This window comes from Didymella exigua (assembly GCF_010094145.1).
Source record: "Didymella exigua CBS 183.55 unplaced genomic scaffold M421scaffold_15, whole genome shotgun sequence".
NCBI lineage: Eukaryota > Fungi > Ascomycota > Dothideomycetes > Pleosporales > Didymellaceae > Didymella > Didymella exigua.
In genome coordinates, this window is record NW_022984789.1 from 396,549 (window position 1) to 414,664 (window position 18,116).

An 18,116-nucleotide genomic window follows, 5' to 3' on the forward strand; every position below is an offset into this window, starting at 1 on the left:
GATGCTCAGTCGGATCAGTAATCGACTCTCACCAATGTCAGCTCTTGCGTTGCATCGGACGTCGAGAACACTAGCTCTGAAGGTGCCGTTGGACAACCATTTCTGGTGCACAACAATCATGAACGGCACAGCTCTCCCATACCTTTGGGACCTCGATATCGAAATGCTTGAGGCGCGCCTACGAAAACACTTAGCGACTTCGACAGACCCGGGTGCAATGTGGGATTGGAAATCGGTCGGACGGCTGCTGGCAAGAAAACACTTCCCAATTAAAAGCTGTGATCAGCGAATTGTAAATATACCAAACAGCCTCTGGAACCGACGAAGGATCTGGTCCGTTGTCGAAGAAGCATATACGAATGACTTTGGCGGGTCTGTAGGGGGAAAACGAAACGAGAGCGTCATTGAAAAGCGCGAAAGACGTGAGCCTGTGTTTGGCTGGCAAGTGGAGGAAATAATGGACGATCTTGGGCACTACTCATGAAAATGCCTACGGCATTGTACTACCAGATCAAATTCATCCACTGCCCCAACAGCGAGCCATACCCGTCGTAGACGTTCTCTGTCAGGTCAGTAATGTACAGCCACTCAACACTACGCCTTGCATTATCAACCACCTTCCGGAGACGCACATCGCCAGTAGTAGTTGGCGTCGAGTGGATCAACAGGCCAAAGTTTTGCCTGTGCAGACTATGCTGTTCCAACTTTTTGACGCTGTTGCTCAGCTGCTCGCGACTTGGCAAGTCCGAATAGGCACCTTCAAACACGACAATCATATCAGCCCTATAAAGGACCAGACCGACATCTGGCACGCAGCCCGGATTATGCACGACTAGCTTCGGTTCGAGAAAGCCTTCCGAGTGTCGCACTGTCGCACTGATGTTCCTGAGGTATTCGCTTGCGTCCGCCTCATCCTTGTACGGTGTCTGGTCGAAGAATATCCCGTTTAGCTTCAGGTCCTGGAACTTAGACCACTCACTGTATGTAGCAATCTCGGCGCGCACAGTAGCATTGTCGCGGGTACCGCGGTCGGTGCGTATGTAGCCAAGTGTCTGTACATGCGGATACACTTCCAACGCATTCAGGACGTCAACATACTCTGAGCTCGGTCGCGTGCCGTTCCCTGGCCCGTCATCCGGATTGATAATGACGGTGAATTTCACGTCCTGGTGTTCCACGATGCTTCGACATGTAAGCCACAGCCTCAACAACTGCCGAACTCGCGTGGGTAACGTACGCATCATACAATATATTCCACGAGCCAGCATCCGGAAAGGCATACGAAGGCGCAATGATGTTGACCGGTAACCGCACGATAAACTTCTGTGCGATCACCGCGACTAGAGGCACCCCTATTACTATCAAGAACGCCAGCGAGAGCGTCACAGACAGAGCCAACACACGATCATCAATACCCCAGTATGTGACATTGAACTTCCTCTTCTCAGCTGACTGCAAGCTGCACTGTGTGTAGTACGCAGCAAGCGCCCTCGAATGCCTGTTCTCTAGGTGTGGACGGGTGGGTCGTTCAGCAAGAATAACTGCCGGCTTGAGAGGCGTGATCTTGTCTTTGCCTTCGTCGAAATCATCTTGATCTTGTGAGTATACTGAACTCGCTGGTCTGATACTCAAGGGTATTGAAATTGGACGTGATGAGCGCTTGCTGTTGCGGCCGGGGATGGCGAGGCTGAAGGGGCTGGAGACATTGCGGGCGGAGAGCGAGTCTCGATTGGAATTGAACGAGGTGATGACGCTGAGACGTGGCTTTCTGGGGGAAGACATTGAGGTGGTGGTCAGACCAAAGTCCCAGGTATGCAGCATGTTTGTTCGGTGATTAGCATGCTCACTGCATTCCTCGCTTCCAAGGCGACCCAAGCTATGAATTCAGCCTGGAAGCAAGACCATATCAAGCGAATCAATTGCATGGCGTCTGATTGCCACTAAGTCTGTATTGCAGCGATTCGCTTTGAGACAGAGCCATGGACTTCGACCTTACACGAGACGTACCTGTGAGCTGACATGCATTCAATGAGCCGTACCAGTATGTAGCAGGCTCAAGTCGTAAGGATCCAGATGGACCACCATACTTCAGGCGCTGATTACCAACTACAGACAGACTTCCGCAAAAATATCGTAAAGCTGTCTAGACATACCGAGGATATTTTCGCGTTCGCGACAGTTCATCGTGTTGCAGGTCAATCACCGCTGGCGCGCAAAATAGTGGCGTTCTGTGAGTGGGTCGCAGAGGCCAAGAGTGCCCCTAGCGCCTTGCTCCCACCTCGCTTAGCGAAGGAGCTACCCACGAATTTTGAGCCCACGAGAGCCAGCTCGCAACCTTTCGTCGACATCGCTAACCCACAGCAACCTCCAAGATGAAGTACATGTACGTTACCACCGAGCCGCTCCGCTGCGTCAGGCCCACCGAATCGTGCCGGATCGAATTTGCGACCTCAAGATCAGCCGCAATGCGATTCGATGTCTGGCGCACTACAGCGCACGATGTTTGAGATGCACGAACGGGACTGACAGTGCGCAGCCACTCCGAGGAATTGCTCGAGATCCCCGAGGGGGTCAAGGTCACCATCAAGACCAGGAACGTTGTCGTTGAGGGTGCGCATCAAAAACTCATTGGGAGAAGGATTGCAACTGACTGATGCAGGCCCCCGTGGCAAGCTCGAGAAGTCCCTCGGCCACTTGGCTGTCTCGTTCACCCACCCCAAGAGCAACCTCATCAAGATCGAGCTCCACCACGGCTCCCGCAAGAGCGTCGCTACCCTCCGCACCGTCCGCACCCTCATCAACAACCTGATCATTGGTGTCACCAAGGGTTACAAGTACAAGATGCGCTACGTCTACGCCCATTTCCCCATCAACGTCAACGTCGAGAAGAACAAGGAAACCGACCAGTTCGAGGTTGAGATCAGGAACTTCATTGGCGAGAAGCTTGTGCGCAGGGTGGTCATGAGGCCCGGTGTCGACGTTGAGGCATCGAAGAACCAGAAGGATGAGCTGCAACTCTCCGGAAACGTAAGCGTGCTCCTGGAGCTTACTATGGTTCAGCCTGCTAACGGACAATTAGTCCCTCGAGGATGTTTCCCAGTCGGCTGCCGACATCCAGCAGATCTGCAAGGTCCGCAACAAGGATATCCGAAAGTTCTTGGACGGTCTCTACGTCTCAGAGCGCGGCAACATCGAGGAGGCCGCTTAAGCGAGTGTGATGAGCGGGAGTACGGCTTGAATCTTTCACGGGCATATGAACGACTACGAGTGTCTTTGCATCACGGACTGCGGTCGGCGCCTTGGGGGATAACTTCAAAACTGATGTTCAATACCATCATCGTCGCAAAGACGAACCCAACACCCGCCCGCGCACCTTTCCTAGTTGGTGATGTTTGTCGACGTGACTACTGATAACTGCAAAATTGTCGCTGATCATCTCTCAGACAGGTCAGCACGGGCGCCGAGGGTACTGCTTTCTTCAATAGCATGACGCTTCTGGACGTGTCTCACCTCCCCCGCGGCATGTGCAACAAGTGGCCATTTGCAAGACGCACTTCTGGCGGCTCGGCTCTGCAGCACACCCCGCTGAACCACCATCACCAATCACCTCGGAATTGCCTCCTATCACCGCAAAGTCCGCACAGCACAGCGGCTGCACAGCGTTCAGCCGTCGCAACTGCCTAATTAAGCACCATGATTACCCGTACACACAATATAAGATGGATGGATCGGCGACAAGGCGCAGCAATTGCAGCACTGATCTCCCATATTATCTAGTCTGAAGCTTCGCTACGCATCATCTCCTGCAACAATGCATGCAGACAAGCTGGATATCGAGGGTCTCCTCAAGGAGTCCAAGGCCGAGTACAGACAGCTGGGAAAGAGCGGCCTGCGTATCTCAGTACCGATCTTTGGCTGCATGTCCATTGGCTCAAGCAAGTGGCAGCCATGGGTAATCGAGGAGGAAGAAGCACTCCCTCTACTGAAAGCTGCATGGGACCGCGGACTCACAACCTGGGATACTGGTACACCATGCCCAAAGTCTTCCAATATTGTCTGCTAATGCACCACAGCAAACGTCTACTCCAACGGCGTCTCCGAGGAGATTATCGGCAGAGCAATCAAGAAGTACTCCATACCCCGCAACAAACTTACCATTTTAACAAAGTGCTTCGGCACCGTTGGTGAAGACCCTGGTCTACGCTCCATCAAATATGCGGAGGAGATGCCGCAGCTCAAAGACTACACAAACCACATCGGCCTTTCGCGCACCGCGATTCTCAACGCCGTCAACGCCTCGCTCGCGCGCCTCGACACGCCCTACATCGACCTCTTGCAAATCCACCGCTTCGACGAGACGGTGCCGGTCGAAGAGACAATGGAGACTTTACACGATCTGATCAAGAGCGGGAAGGTGCGCTACATCGGCGCGAGCAGTATGTGGGCAGTGCAGTTTGCGTCGATGCAGTTTGCTGCCGAGAAGCGGGGCTGGACCAAGTTCGTGAGCATGCAGAACCATTATAATCTTCTGTATCGCGAGGAGGAGAGGGAGATGAATCGGTTCTGCAATATGACTGGTGTTGGACTGATCCCGGTATGTTCTTTCCTTGCCTTCCTCCGATACCTCATGCTCTTCCCTTCCCTTCTGGTTGCTGATATGAAATTAAGTGGGCGCCCCTCTGCCGCGGCCACCTCGCACGCCCCGCCTCGGCCTTCGGATCCACTAAGCGCTCGGAAGGCGAAAAAGAAGCAGCTGAGCAGCAGACTGGGCATACAGAGGCGGACCATAGGATTGTTCAGAGGGTCGAAGAGCTTGCAAATAAGCATGGTTGGAAGATGAGCCATGTGGCGCTCGCCTGGATCAATAAGCGCGTCACCAGCCCGATCATCGGGTTCTCGAGTGTCGACAGGATGGACGAGGCGCTGGAAGCGAGGGGAAAGTTTCTGACGGTGGACGAGGATAAGTATCTGGAGGAGTTGTATGAGAGCAGGAGGATTGTGGGACATTCGTAGGCACTCAAAGAGGTATGGGACGGGTGCAATCGACTGACGCACGCTGCTTAGCTTGATCTGCGGCGACGGATCAGTTGACAGCTCTCGTGTGCTTGATGCAGACGTCCGACATGAAGCTTTTCGGACGAGGTATTCATGATTCATCTGCAGATGTCCCCTTTATTTGTCGTAGGCAATTCGACAAGTACGTGGAGTGATGTCTTAGCTGATGAGTACTTCTTATGCTGACCACGTCCGTCATTTCGATCTAGCTTTGACGAAGTGCCAGAGTGCGCGATGGATCCGAATGAAGATTGCCATTTAAACATCTGTTCGTGTAGTAGTGTCAACATTTTGTACATGGGAGTTGAACATCCCACTCTTGGTTTGTGCTCGAAGATGTCGGTACGATGGATTTGATATTTGGACACAGTCTGTCTTCCCTAATGATTACCCAAACCCACCTCCAAATTCTCTAGTGTGTACTGGGTGCTGAATAGATGATTTCAGGATATCGTTGAGGTGGCGATCTGAGCAAGTCGGTGCACGCCCCAAGCATTCCTGAATTTGTTCAGCATTGCTTGAGCTTCCACGGCGCCAGCAAGGCACGGCGACAAAGGGCTCGTCAGATGATCGGACCCCACGCGGAACTACCGGGAAAAGCCAATTATGTGGACAAATGGCTCTCTTGCACCAGCAGTACTACAGTTCAGATCCAATTGCCCTCGGCGAAGCAGCTTCCGCTAGAAGCCATGGTCCTTGCAGGTACCAAGTGGAGCATACAACAGCCCCTCTGGCTTCCCGCCACATTATGGGCCGAATTGAAGCGATGTCCAGGATGCTCACTTGATCGTATGACGTATGTCGCTGTCGCGCGATGGTCATCACACCACAATGCCGATACCGCGAACACAACGAGGACATCATATTGAGGCTCAATTACAGCTCGATAACGCGACGGAGGCTCAATTGCTAGCTTGTGAGTATCACTGAGGTGCTGCCGGCCCCTCTGGGTTTGTGTCAGGGTGCGTGGTTGGCATCGCGTCGATGAGCGTTTCCCCGCATTCATTACCCCAGACACAAGCTGGCCCAAGCTCACCACTGCCAGATCCGGCACCGATTGGATGAGATGATGTGGTGAACAGCTGACTACCTCCTGTGCATCCGCCGACTGATTAACCCCTCATTCAAAAGCGTCTCAGCCCCCTCCTTCTGTTCTTCACACACTCACCTGCCCAAACTTCCTTCTCACTTCACCAAGTGCCATTTTCAGCTCACCAAGCTCACCAACAGCTCCCCCAGCTTCCTGCTTACAAGCCGCTCAGTCAATCTCTTGCTTACCACCACACCCACCGTTCCAACCATGGCAGAAACCGAGGCAACCCTTTCCAAGGTCGACTCCGCTAACCAGCAGCCTGAGGTCAAGGCCAAGCGCCGACCAAGTTCTATGGCAGCTGACTGCTACGACATCCTCGACCTCCGTAAGTAGCCATCTCGCGCCATTGGCCTCGGTGAGGGTAGCAAGTGAGGGGAAGCAGTGCTGACAGGATGACAGAGAAAGAGGGCAAGACAATCAGCATTGCACCCGAGACTCAAAAGCTAGGGTGGTAAGTGACATTCCTCGCCCTGCAGATGTGCATTGTCAGCTGCTACCAGTGCAAACCTTTCCATCCATTGAGAGGCAGTCATACTATCTCGACGAGACAGACTTGACTGATCGATATGACAGGAAGCTGAACAAGTCACCATCAACAGTTGACGACCCCGCATTCCTGGCACTGCCATTGTGCACTCCCAAGGTCAAGAAGATTACTCTGCACTTCCCCTTAGGTCTGGAGGTCTCTGCCCGCAACATGAAGGGCGTTACGATCAAGGACGCATTAGATGCCATCCACAAGCAGTTCAAGAAGAGGGTACGTTCTCGATCCTCCAGCGTAACTGCCCACATGAACCTTACGTCGGCGAGCCCACTTTACCCCGCACCTGATCAAGATACGTCCAGCCTCATTTAGAGCATTGCTAACGCCAGCCACAGCAAGACGATGAGTTCGAGAAGCCCTACCTAGCAGGCTTCGAGTGGGATCCCGAAGAGGATTACACACGGTTCATCGTTCACCAGACGACCACAGCTACCTCGTCCTTCGGTAAGGACCAGTCTTCAAAGAAGAAGAAGAAGAAGGCCGCCGAGGAGGGCCTTGAGGAGTAAATGAATTACTCGCCCTCTTCCCTGACCTTGACTCTACAACAGCCTCGATCGTAGCTCCGTGCTTATACATTGGCTGATGGCAGGTACGGCGGATACGTTCGAAGGTTGGTCAATCTTCGTATCGATATGGGGAGAGCGAGCGCGCTGCTGCGAGTGACATGGCTGGCATATCGTGTGCTTCAATGCATGCGTTGTGTTGGTCGTTGCGCCGCATAGGCGTTCGTGGGACGGTTCACGGTTGTTCTGCACCTAGATATGTATGTTATAGGCACTCGTTCAGGCTGCTGGCTAGCGCTCGGAGAATGAGAAGACCTGTTATCACGACTGATTGTCTACGTGTCGCCGTGATGTCGTTGAGGGGGTGGGCAAGGACCCACCGTGGGCTCCTCTTTCCCGTCCAAATTGCGGTTGGCAAGCGCTAAGCGACTGCGACTTACGTCCAAACAATTCCCTTCCACCCACGCCAGCCTTCTGACCAAACCTAAAAACACGACCAGCAACATACAGTACGTCATGCGAGAACGTCCAAGACAATTCTTAGGTACTCAATTGCGCGGGTGATTGCTCGCTATGGTTGCCAGGGGACGCATCCAAGACCGCTCAATGGGCGTCATGGGCGGGGCGGCCCTGGCGAGTCAGCGGCTACCTAGCTACATCAGTCGACCTCTCACTGCCATGCTTCCTACTCTCGCACAACAAACTTGAAGGCAGATCACCGATGAAGCGTTCGACATGAGTTTTGTGCTTCCAATTCGACCTTCAAGGTCATCCAAGGCTCCAAAAACTCCGAAGGCAATAAGGACTACCAAGACACTTCCACCACCGCTTGAGTCTCCTCGCCGAAGACCAAGTCTGGCAACACGTGCTGGAATTACCAAACGACGAAGTAGTGTATCTACGACTTTCAATGCGCCATCTATGAGTTTCTTCGAGGCGATGTTTGGGGATGACTTCCCTGATGCATTCGCACACGATGGCCGCAGCTGCAAGAGCACAAAAACAATGCTCGATCTACCTGCTGAATTGCTGGAAATTATCTGCCAATACTTATCCCAGCTGGATGTGAAGCGACTTCGACTGACGAGCGGAGGGCTCGCTGAAAAAGTTGAGCTGCGCATCGACCGCGTGTATGTCTCCCCAAATCGTGCAAACCTCGACTGTCTGAAGAACATACTCGACCATCCTCGATATTGTCTTCAGATACAGGAGCTTGTCTGGGACGACGCACAGCTTAGGCATTTACCGGCCTTCGACATCTTCCGGGACCATATCGAATCTGACCAGGCAAAAGCAAGGGTCGCGCTGGAGGATCATCTGTCAACACTCTTTCGAAGTAACGCTGAGGATGAAGCAGAATATGAATCGATCGGCGTCAAAGACTGCATACAGGACGACGGCGAATTGACGGAGATTGGCAAGGCCATCCTGCTCAACGCAAATGACGAGAAATCGAAAACCATCATTGCGAGCTGTGCGGCATCGATGAGTGTCGAGGATAGCTACGTACTCTACCAAAAGCTCTATCAAGATGAGAGGGAGATCGTCAAACGCGAGTGGGATGTGCACGCTCTTCAGCGTGCGCTTGAGCAACTTCCGAACTTGAAGCGAATCACCATCACGAGCGAAGTTTGGAGACCCTGGAATCTCATCCCGGTCTACGATACCCCTTTCCATCGCGCTCTACCGGCGGGCTTTCGGAAGCCTTCGGTTTGGCCTTGGGTTGATCGCAGTCATCTAGACACCCCGAGGCCGCCTGCATTCGACGAATCGATCCAGCATTTACCAGCGGAGTGGAGAGGCTATAGCGTCGTGATGTCTGCGTTGGTCTCAAAATCAGTTCCAACCCTGCAAGAGTTCATTGTAGATACAGGGCACGAAAATGTCGGCCTTCCCAAGCAAATCTTTGCGCTACCAACCCTTGATAGCACCAAAAGTATACGGGTTTTCAGTACTACACCTCTCAAGAAGCTCCAACTATCGTTTGTAGAGCATTTTGCCCAAGGATATCCCATTGGTCAAGACCCGGGAGATTGCGGTCTTCTGAAACATGTAATCAGCGTCACACCCAACCTCGAAGATCTAGATCTCAAGTGGAGCCTACCGCCAAACGATGTGTATGAGTTGCTTGATGAGACGTGGCTTCCGGCGCATTGCCCCGGACTCAGGAGGATCGCTCTGCGGCATGCCAAAGTATCGAGCAATTGGCTATACAACATGGTCACGAACCTCGGAAATCTGGAATCAGTCGTTCTCGACAAGATACAGGTACAAGATCACCACTCCGGAGAACCGTTCGTCTTCCATCGCTTCCAGCAATATTATGCGGGGAGATGTATCCGGGGGCCGAATTTTACATGGACCGAGTATCTGTTTGGATACTGTGAACCAAGGGACGTCATGCTTCGCCATTCTAAGTGGTTGGCGGTTGTCGACGACGAACTGAACGCCTTCTTGTACGATGGTGGCGAGGTACCTTTCGAGCGTTTGCATCGCCCCGACATGGCTCTACAAGGCTCTGTTATTAGGCCCGATGTTGGTTGGATAGTGGATGGCCGGGATTCGACGGTGCACTTCAGGAGGAGTAACGATGCCATTGCTGCTGCCAGGGCGATGAGGAATCCCTGGCCAATAGATGGATCGACAGCTGCTGTGCGCGCGGAGTGGCGGCTACATTGACATTCGTCGGAGCACTGGATTGCCACTGGAACATCGATACCAACATTGACATCTATTAGCTTCGCAACTGATTCGTCCTGCATCACCATCCTGAACATCTCTTGTATGCATCCTCCGTCTTTGAAACCACTCTTGCGCCACTTATTCCGTGCTCACTCGGGCTTCATCACAGCGCCTAAGACGTCCTTCTTAAGCTCTTCATAGCGACTTTTCCAAGTCTCCGCTTTCCTCTCTGCTTCACTTTTCTGTGCTTCAGCCTCAGCAATCTTCTCCGCTAGATCAGTGGCCCTCTTCTCAACGCTCTTCACCTCCTTCTTCGCGTCCTGCAGCCTTGCCTCGAGGTCACGGATCCGAGTTTTATGTTCGCTGGCCTCCTTCTCAGTACTCTTCTTGTCTTTCTCCGCGCCTTTCAGCTTCGCCCCAAGCTCGCGCAGCTTAGTCTTCAGCTCAGCGACCGCCTGTTCAGTCTTCTTCTTGGCTTTGTTAACGCCCTGAAGCCCCGACTCAAGATCGCAAATCTTGGCTTTGAGCTCGGTAGTCTCCTTCTCCAGACCCTCGTTGTCTTTGTCTGCAGTGGCGAGCTTTGCCTCGAGGCCAGAAATTTTGGTGCTCAGCTCGGCGGACCGGGTACCGAGATCCGTCTTCTCCTTCTCCACGTTCAGGAGCACGGTCTCGAGCTCTTGGATCCTGGTGTTGAGCGCGGTGGACTGAGTTCCGATATCCTTTGTGCGGTTCGCTGCAGTCACGAGTTCGAGCTCGAGGTCGCAAATCTTGGCACTGAGCTCCGCCGTCTCGCGCCGACTTGTTGCTTGAGCAGTACCAACCTGGCCGAAGACCGAGGCTCGATAGGAACCAAACGCCTGCTCCAAGTTCCTCAGAAGCACGCCACTGGCTAGGCCAGGGGATGTTGGCATGATTGGGCGTTGTGGCGTGATTTGGGCCGAGGCAGATCGGAAGATCCTGGGAGCTACAAGTCACCGTTAGAGGTGTTGTATTCAAAGTTGGCACACAAGTTGGCACACAAGTTCGCTTACTTCGAGGGACGCGAGGTGAGCGAGTTGGCGTTTCAGATGCTCTGCGGGCCAGATGCTCAGCAACGTCCCTGCACGCGTTTGGGAAGTGCTCTTTAAAGAAGCTGGTCCTGCGGATCATGTATGCTGACGGGCGCATAAGATGGATGTATCGCACAAGCGTTTCGAAGCGCGCAAGACTGACTTCGTCTTCGGCAGGAGCGACGAAAGAGAATGGCTCTGTGAAGTCGATTTTTGGGTTCGCAATGTCAGTATGCAGCTCAAATTTGCGCGTCTCAAACTCGTGGCCAACACAGATGGACTCCGGACCGTTCCATGCGTAGATAGGGGTACCATCGCTGTTGGAAGTGCCGACTCGGAGGCCCTGGACCCCCAGTGAGAATTCTGCGGTGTCGTCCCGAGCGTAGAATGGGAAGAATCTGCAATTAAAGGATCGCAAAAGGTTCTCGAGCTTCGCAAAATCGTCCGGGAAGGATGCAATCGCCCAATCTCTAACGCTCTGTAATGTTTCTTTTGGCTGCATGTTGCAATGTGAGGTGATCTGCGGCGAAAAATTATCGAGGTGTTGGCGAGAATCGTGAGAAGTCGACAGATGTTTGTTGACAGTGCCAATAGTGGCCTTCACCTCACCCAGGCGGTTATAAAGCGACGTTTGTAAGATACTGCTTGGCATGAAGATTATGGATAGCGGGTTGTACATGGTCTGCAATCGAGATGGACTACGGCTTCAACAGCAGTTTACCGGTCGTCTTCCTCCCCTCGATATCCTCAGTCGCGCGCTTGATGTCCTCCAGCGGGTAGATGTCGTGGATCTTGACGTTCAGACCGTCCTTCTCAATGAAACCCCACAGCTCCTTAGCGTACTGCTGGAACTCCTCGCGGTCAGCGATGTAGTTGAACAGCGTAGTGCGCAGCAACTTGACGTTCTTCGCCGACAGACGTCTGCATCACGTTAGCCACCCAGCGTCAATACAGGCGGGCGAGAACTTACGCCAGCGCAAACCCAGTAACCGGACCCGACGCATTTCCAAAGCTGACCATGGTGCCCTTCCTCCTCACGACCGCAAGACTGCTGTCAAACGTATCCTTACCCACCGAGTCAAACACAGCGTGCACACCCTCGCCACCCGTGATCTCAAGCACCTTCTTGACAAAAACATCCTGGTCGTCAGCATGGTACTCAAGCAGGACTTCGGCACCATTCTGCTTCGCCAACTCCCTCTTCTCGGGCGTCGACGCAGTAGCAATCGTGCGTGCACCAACAGCCTTGAGCAGCTGGCACAGCCACAAACCGACACCACCGGCGGCAGCAGTCACGAGGACCCAGTCACCTTTCTGCACAGCATAAGCTTCACGAATCAGGGTGAGAGCAGTCATCGCTTGGAGAGGAGCGGCAGCGCCGATCTTGGTGCTGATCGAGTCCGGAATGGTGACGACGAAGTGAGAGGTTGTGGCGGTGTACTCGGCATATGCGCTCTGGCCCATGTAGGCTACGCGAGCTCCAATTGTCAGGTCAGAAGGCGCGTTGGGACCGACTGCTGCGATGGTGCCGGAGCCTTCGCGACCGAGGATGTAGGGGAACGAAGGGGGGCTGTAGACTCCGGAGCGGAAGTAGCTGGAACAAATCAATGCTGTCTTCTCTCGGAATCACTCCATGTTTGGAGGGGTTGTCAGTAGGAAGATGATGCTCACGTGTCAATGTAGTTGATGCCAATGTACTCGTTCTTGATGAGGACCTCGTCGCCCTTTGGCTCAGGGACAGGCACGTCGGTCTTGTACTGGAGAACGTCTGTTCCACCAGTCTTCTCGATGACAACTGCCTTCATGGTCTTGGGCAGGGACGACATGTTTCTGCTGTATATAGCTCTCGGACCTGGCTGGTTGCCGAGGGAGGCTAGTCTTGTGGATGCAATTGAAGAAGAAGCGGACAGTCTGAAGACACGAGCAGCGTGGGAAGCCAGAGACATGCGACGAAAGCTGTCTTGGCAGGAATGGAGATCAACAGCAGTAGAGACGTGGATATTTATCCGGCGTTGGAAGCGTGAGGTTGATGATAAATACATGTTGCTATATCCGAGAGAGCCCCGCTTTCCTGCGCACGTCATAGCAATTCTGCAATGTGTAGGGCGCGATGCAACGACACCTCTTCGTCTAATTTGGAAGGTGCTGACAATATTCAAACGACTATTAGCCATCGCAACACGATACGGCACGCCCAAGACTTGTTTACACTCGGAGCACATGTCATGTCCGATCTCGAGCTCGGAGATCCTCACTGGTAGCTTCACAACGGGACAGTGCCATGAAGAGAAGAGTCGTATTAGTGGCTTCATCACGCGAAAGTACCAACGTCGAGGTCACGCGAAAGTACCAACGTTGAGGTCACTCTCGGACGGATCGTGTTTGGTACTATCGGTATTTCATGTACGATCTCGTCTACTCGTAAGATCCACCAGACTCGCAGAACGCCCAATGCGTACTTTGCGGATGCAAGAAAGATTTACTATTCAATCCAAGCTCATGCCAGAAGAAAGTGGGTGTACCAAGTGCCAAACCCCGTTAGTAGTCATGGAAAGGCTTACACAAAGTCGTCCAACACCTTCGATATGCCCTCTGCTTCGGTGCGCTGCTCGCTGGTGGGGGGCGTCTGACTATTCACCAACACGTCAGCCATCTCTTGCGCATTTGTGAACTTGTCCGAGAAGATGGAGGTAGACGCTGAGGGTGTCAGCACCATACTTTCCGTGGGAATGGCACAAGGCAACGTGCGAAAGAGGAGGAATCCACTTACAGACTTCGTCGAGCTCGCCCTCGTCGGCCACGTCAGCAGAAGCGTGCTCAAGAGCGTCGGTGAAGACATCGCCATCCTCGTCGAAAGGTTCGCCCTGGATGGTGGTGGATGCCTCCTCGGTGTCCCTCTCGTCACTCGCGCGGAAAGCGTTCGTGGGGCGGGGCTTGGACTTTGGAGTCGACTTCGCTCGCTTGAGCTTCTCATCCTGCTCGTCCTCGTCGTCTTCGGCCTCGGTGTAGTTCTTGGCCAGCGCGCGCTTGCGCTTGGGTGTCGGAGTGGGTGTACCTGCGTCATCTTCCTCGGACTTGACCTCGATTCTCGCGGGCGTCGTCTTGGGAGTGGCGGCGGCATCCTTCTTGCTCTTGAGAGGAGTAGAAGGTGGGGCGTCGCCGCGCTCAATAGCGAGCTTCATGCGGGAGTAGCGCTTAGAGCAGGCGCCTTTGGTGCTATTGCAGGCCTGCGCGATGGCATCCCAGTCGTACTTCTACAGTGCTTGTCAGTATTATCCGTCGTACTCGGGCATGCCGACTTACCTTGTCGCGCGTGGAGTGTGTGACCATGAGCCACAGGAACTCGTAGTTGGACTCAGCAGGCTTCTCACCCTTCTCCATTGCCTGCTTAAGACGCGACCATCGCTTGGTGACTGCGCCCTTCTCCAAGCTGAGAGCAGCGCAGATGGGGTGCCAGTCAACCTAAGGAAGCTAATTAGTGCTTGAACACGCTGAGTGAGGTGCAGAGGTTTCACCGTGGGAGCGCCGCCTTGCGTAAGGATGAGGTAGAGGAACTGAATGTTCTCTTCGGTGGTTGGCATGACAGGAAATGCTATTGTTGCTGATGATCTGTTCTGTGAGGAGATGTGCTGGCGCAATGATAGTGGTGTAGCTGTCCAAAGGTTGGTTCCGCAGTAAGGAAGCTCGAGAGGCAAAGGTAGGCACCAGTCTACCTCTTTATCCCCTCAGTCTGCCTTCACCATGAACCCCCACACCTAGCAGACAGACAGAGACACGCTAACATCCTTAGCGTGGTTCTGCGCGGGCGCAACAGCTGCAACAGTGAGTCAGGTCTCTGGTTGTCTGGGTGAACGTGAAGGCAAGTGTTGCGACCAGCAGTGCTCTGCGGCGGTGTGACGGCGGCAAGGTGAAGGGACTTGAGAAGGCAAAGACCAACACTGCAAGAAGGACAGCGAGGAGGACAATTGTACAATGTCACGCAGATGCAGGACAAGAGAGGGACAAGGAAAGGATGCGAGTTTGTTCTGTGAGCAAGACAACGAGACGCTCCCACCTTCTTGGCCCCACAGCGGGCAAGAACCACAGAAACTCTAGGTTCAACAGCAGGCTTGCAGCTCAGACAGAGGCACGGCTAGGCAGAAGGATAAGTCAATTGAGAAGAAAAAGGTAAGGGTATCCATGCTCCAGATATGCACGTCTGCGACCCGCAGATCTATCATCCGCATCCACCTCTCTATTTCGCCGCCGGAAGCTCCCAGTCCTTGTAACTCCACTTCTCCGAGACGGTGTACTTCTTCTGCTTGGCGTAGGGGATGTGTCTCCTTGGCTCGACGACGCCGCGCAGCATCATGCTCCTGAAGCGGTCCTTGAGCAGGTTGCCTTCGGGCTTGAGGGCGCGCAGCGAGTCGCGCAGTTCGTCGGGCAGCACGACTTCGAGGGGTGCCTCCATGATGCTGGAAGACTGTTAGCGAGGGGGTGACTTTGCTGAGGGAGTAGCTTTGCTGAGGGAGTAACTCTGCTGAGGGGGGCAACTCTGCTGAGGGGGCAACTCTGCTGAGGGGGCAACTGTGCTGAGGGGGCAACTCTGCTGAAGGGGGCAACTCTGCTGAGGGGAATGGTGTAGGACGTACGGAATCCTGCCAAACTGCTTCTTGCGCAGTTCCAGCTCGTCGCCGTCTTGGACGTCGAGCGTGCCCTCGGCCTCGGCCTGGATGGCAGCCGCCATGCTCTTCGCCGCGTCTCTGCTGCGTTCCTTTTCCTCGACGCTCTTCGCCAGCGCCTTGATCATCTGCACCTGCTGCTCCTTGGCGCGCATCTTCGCGTCGTGCTTTGCGGCTCTTTCAGCGTCCTTTCTCCGCTTGATCTTGTTCCGCTGTGTGGCCGACTTGCGCTCGGGGCGCTTGGCTTTGGCCTTCTCTGCCTCGTCGCCGCTGAAGCCCTCCCACTCGCTCTCCCACACGCTCTCCTCGCCGGAATCGGAATCTGTATCGGCGGCTGCGCGCTCCATGCGCTCTGCCTCTTCCTGGGCTTCGCGCAGGCGGCGCTTCTCATCTGCGACGGCTTTTTCGGATTCCTTGATGAGCAGCGCTTGCCACTGGTCGAAGTCGGGGTTGTAGCTCTTTCCTGCGTTGGGCTTGAGGACGGAGGGGATCTTCTTGCCGTCTTTTGAGAGCGAGACGGGGGCGCGTTTCAGCGTGACGGGCTCGACCTTGGGCTTCTTCTTCTCCAGGAACGAGAACTCGGGCTGCTCCTTGACTTCCTGGACGGCCCACGGATCGTAGTCGGCGGTGGTGCCGGACTGGACGACATCCTTCTTCACCTGCTCGCCGCCGTAGGCAATGGCACGCAGGCGGTCGTACTCCCGGCCGGAGACCTTGGCTTTCTTGCGCTTGCCCTCGTCGTCCATGTCGGAGAGACGCTTGCGGGAGGGGACGGCGGGGACGGCGGAGCGGGCGGCGAGGATCTGGTCGACCTTCAAGGGCTTGTGGCGCGACTGGACTTTCTTCTGGATGGCGGCGTCGCCGGCGGTGTCGACTGCGAAGAGCTGGTCGGACGGCTTTTCGGCGATGACACCTCTGTGAGCGTGTTAGAAGCCGTGTTAGAAGCCGTGTTAGAAGCCGTGTTAGAAAGCGTGCGACAGCATGTGAGCGTGCGGCGGGATGTGAGCGTGCGTGCAACTTGCCCTGCGATAATCTGGTCCCGCACTTCGTCGAGCCCAGAGGCGACCTCTGTGACGTCGACGTTCTTGCGCCAGGCCTTCTTGCCCTTGCGGCTCTTCTGCTTGTACTGGGCGGGTGCTGCGTCGGACATGTTTGCTGCGTGCGGTCTGTCTATCCAGTGTCGTCGACCCAGCGTCGTCTGCCCTGGGCTTTTCGATCCAAAATTTTGGCGGGCGCGCTAGAGAGATGATCCCTGCAGGCCCGTCCGGCGGTGTGGGGACGTCTGCCGGCGAAGGAACAGCGACCGCTCTCCTATTCCGACCCCACGTCGACTGCGAGGACCCTGCATCTCTCCCAGACGAACACGATCCCGAGATCTCGAAGCTCAAGATCGGCAATCCCTCCCACACAGACCCGTCATGGCGCAATCCGGGTACTCGAATCCGCTGAAGAAGTTCAAGTGAGTGCCTGCGCCTATGCCCCGGTGCGTGCGGGCGCTATGCTAACGCGCGCGCAGGCTGGTCTTCCTGGGCGAGCAGAGCGGTACGGCCCCGACGGTGGGAGGACAGAAGGAGACGGCGAGGGCATACTGACGGGCAGCAGTGGGCAAGACGTCGCTCATCACGCGCTTCATGTACGACTCGTTCGACAACACGTACCAGGCGACCATTGGCATCGACTTCCTGTCCAAGGTGCGCCTCACCGCCGCGCGCCGCGCGTCCCTCTCTCTGACCGTGTAGACAATGTACCTCGAGGACCGCACCGTGCGGCTCCAGCTCTGGGACACGGCCGGGCAGGAGCGCTTCCGCTCGCTGATCCCCTCGTACATCCGCGACTCGTCCGTGGCGGTGGTCGTGTACGACATCACCAACAAGAAGACGTTTGAGAACACGCGCAAGTGGGTCGACGACGTGCGGGGCGAGCGCGGCAACGACGTCATCATCGTGCTGGTGGGCAACAAGACGGACCTGAACGACAAGAGGGAGGTGACGACGGCGCAGGGCGAGGAGGAGGCCAAGAAGAACAACCTCATGTTCATCGAGACGAGCGCAAAGGTCGGGCACAACGTCAAGGCGCTGTTCAAGAGGATCGCGCAGGCGCTGCCGGGCATGGAGGGCGAGGGCCAGCAGGGGCAGAGTCAGAGTGCGTTTCCCCCGCTTGCAACCACGGAGCGTGCGTGTACTGACATGCACAGTGATTGACGTCAACATCAACCCCAGCCAGCCGCAGGAGCAGAACTCGTGCTCGTGCTGAGCGCCGAGCGTGTTGCATCGCGTAGAGCGTGTTGTAATTATTTGCGTTGTATTCACCCGCATCATTCACCCACATTGAGCAAGGCGTTCACGGGCAGGGCTGCAGTATAGGAGCTATCAGCCTACTCACACAACCAATCCATCATCATCATCATCATCATCATCGCCATCATCATCACCATCATCACCATCACCATCACCATCACCATCACCATCACCATCACCATCACCATCACCATCACCATCACCATCACCATCACCATCACCATCACCATCA

The 18,116-nt window shown here is 54.8% G+C and overlaps 10 protein-coding genes across 10 annotated transcripts; 5 read left to right on the top strand and 5 right to left on the bottom strand.

The window, feature by feature from the left end:
* Positions 1-503: 503 nt before the first annotated feature.
* On the bottom strand, positions 504-1,821 carry M421DRAFT_5640 (uncharacterized protein; the record flags this gene model as incomplete). Its single annotated transcript, XM_033595399.1, has 2 exons — positions 504-1,182; positions 1,238-1,821. The coding sequence occupies 2 exons, from the start codon at positions 1,819-1,821 to the stop codon at positions 504-506; spliced, it is 1,263 nt and encodes a 420-aa protein (XP_033448229.1).
* A 479-nt stretch (positions 1,822-2,300) lies between these two features.
* Positions 2,301-3,375, top strand: M421DRAFT_165255 (ribosomal protein L6). The gene is made up of 4 exons (XM_033587717.1): positions 2,301-2,383; positions 2,537-2,610; positions 2,660-3,027; positions 3,080-3,375. The coding sequence occupies exons 1-4, from the start codon at positions 2,373-2,375 to the stop codon at positions 3,206-3,208; spliced, it is 582 nt and encodes a 193-aa protein (XP_033448230.1). The 5' UTR covers positions 2,301-2,372; the 3' UTR covers positions 3,209-3,375.
* A 436-nt stretch (positions 3,376-3,811) lies between these two features.
* M421DRAFT_5642 (Aldo/keto reductase) lies at positions 3,812-5,013 on the top strand (the record flags this gene model as incomplete). Its single annotated transcript, XM_033595400.1, has 3 exons — positions 3,812-4,025; positions 4,074-4,594; positions 4,669-5,013. 3 exons carry the CDS (start codon positions 3,812-3,814, stop codon positions 5,011-5,013), a joined length of 1,080 nt encoding a protein of 359 aa, XP_033448231.1.
* A 1,274-nt stretch (positions 5,014-6,287) lies between these two features.
* M421DRAFT_421183 (uncharacterized protein) lies at positions 6,288-7,468 on the top strand. The gene is made up of 4 exons (XM_033592740.1): positions 6,288-6,473; positions 6,548-6,599; positions 6,722-6,905; positions 7,028-7,468. Exons 1-4 carry the CDS (start codon positions 6,356-6,358, stop codon positions 7,196-7,198), a joined length of 525 nt encoding a protein of 174 aa, XP_033448232.1. The 5' UTR covers positions 6,288-6,355; the 3' UTR covers positions 7,199-7,468.
* Positions 7,469-8,020: 552 nt separating this feature from the next.
* On the top strand, positions 8,021-9,175 carry M421DRAFT_12687 (uncharacterized protein; the record flags this gene model as incomplete). The annotated part of the gene is made up of 1 exon (XM_033587344.1): positions 8,021-9,175. A coding segment is annotated over one exon (1,155 nt), but the record flags the coding sequence as incomplete, so codon positions are not given.
* Positions 9,176-10,026: 851 nt separating this feature from the next.
* Positions 10,027-11,428, bottom strand: M421DRAFT_5645 (uncharacterized protein; the record flags this gene model as incomplete). Its single annotated transcript, XM_033595402.1, has 2 exons — positions 10,027-10,841; positions 10,909-11,428. 2 exons carry the CDS (start codon positions 11,426-11,428, stop codon positions 10,027-10,029), a joined length of 1,335 nt encoding a protein of 444 aa, XP_033448234.1.
* A 68-nt stretch (positions 11,429-11,496) lies between these two features.
* On the bottom strand, positions 11,497-12,796 carry M421DRAFT_421185 (NAD(P)-binding protein). The gene is made up of 3 exons (XM_033592741.1): positions 12,598-12,796; positions 11,897-12,520; positions 11,497-11,847 (listed from the first exon to the last, which is right to left on the bottom strand). The coding sequence occupies exons 1-3, from the start codon at positions 12,750-12,752 to the stop codon at positions 11,625-11,627; spliced, it is 1,002 nt and encodes a 333-aa protein (XP_033448235.1). The 5' UTR covers positions 12,753-12,796; the 3' UTR covers positions 11,497-11,624.
* A 687-nt stretch (positions 12,797-13,483) lies between these two features.
* M421DRAFT_5647 (uncharacterized protein) lies at positions 13,484-14,507 on the bottom strand (the record flags this gene model as incomplete). The annotated part of the gene is made up of 4 exons (XM_033595406.1): positions 13,484-13,623; positions 13,697-14,180; positions 14,230-14,388; positions 14,442-14,507. The coding sequence occupies 4 exons, from the start codon at positions 14,505-14,507 to the stop codon at positions 13,484-13,486; spliced, it is 849 nt and encodes a 282-aa protein (XP_033448236.1).
* Positions 14,508-14,924: 417 nt separating this feature from the next.
* M421DRAFT_421186 (P60-like protein) lies at positions 14,925-16,759 on the bottom strand. The gene is made up of 3 exons (XM_033592742.1): positions 16,610-16,759; positions 15,558-16,502; positions 14,925-15,380 (listed from the first exon to the last, which is right to left on the bottom strand). The coding sequence occupies exons 1-3, from the start codon at positions 16,735-16,737 to the stop codon at positions 15,161-15,163; spliced, it is 1,293 nt and encodes a 430-aa protein (XP_033448237.1). The 5' UTR covers positions 16,738-16,759; the 3' UTR covers positions 14,925-15,160.
* Positions 16,760-16,902: 143 nt separating this feature from the next.
* M421DRAFT_421188 (ras-domain-containing protein) lies at positions 16,903-17,993 on the top strand. The gene is made up of 5 exons (XM_033592743.1): positions 16,903-17,046; positions 17,104-17,129; positions 17,190-17,278; positions 17,327-17,729; positions 17,782-17,993. The coding sequence occupies exons 1-5, from the start codon at positions 17,006-17,008 to the stop codon at positions 17,838-17,840; spliced, it is 618 nt and encodes a 205-aa protein (XP_033448238.1). The 5' UTR covers positions 16,903-17,005; the 3' UTR covers positions 17,841-17,993.
* Positions 17,994-18,116: the final 123 nt, after the last annotated feature.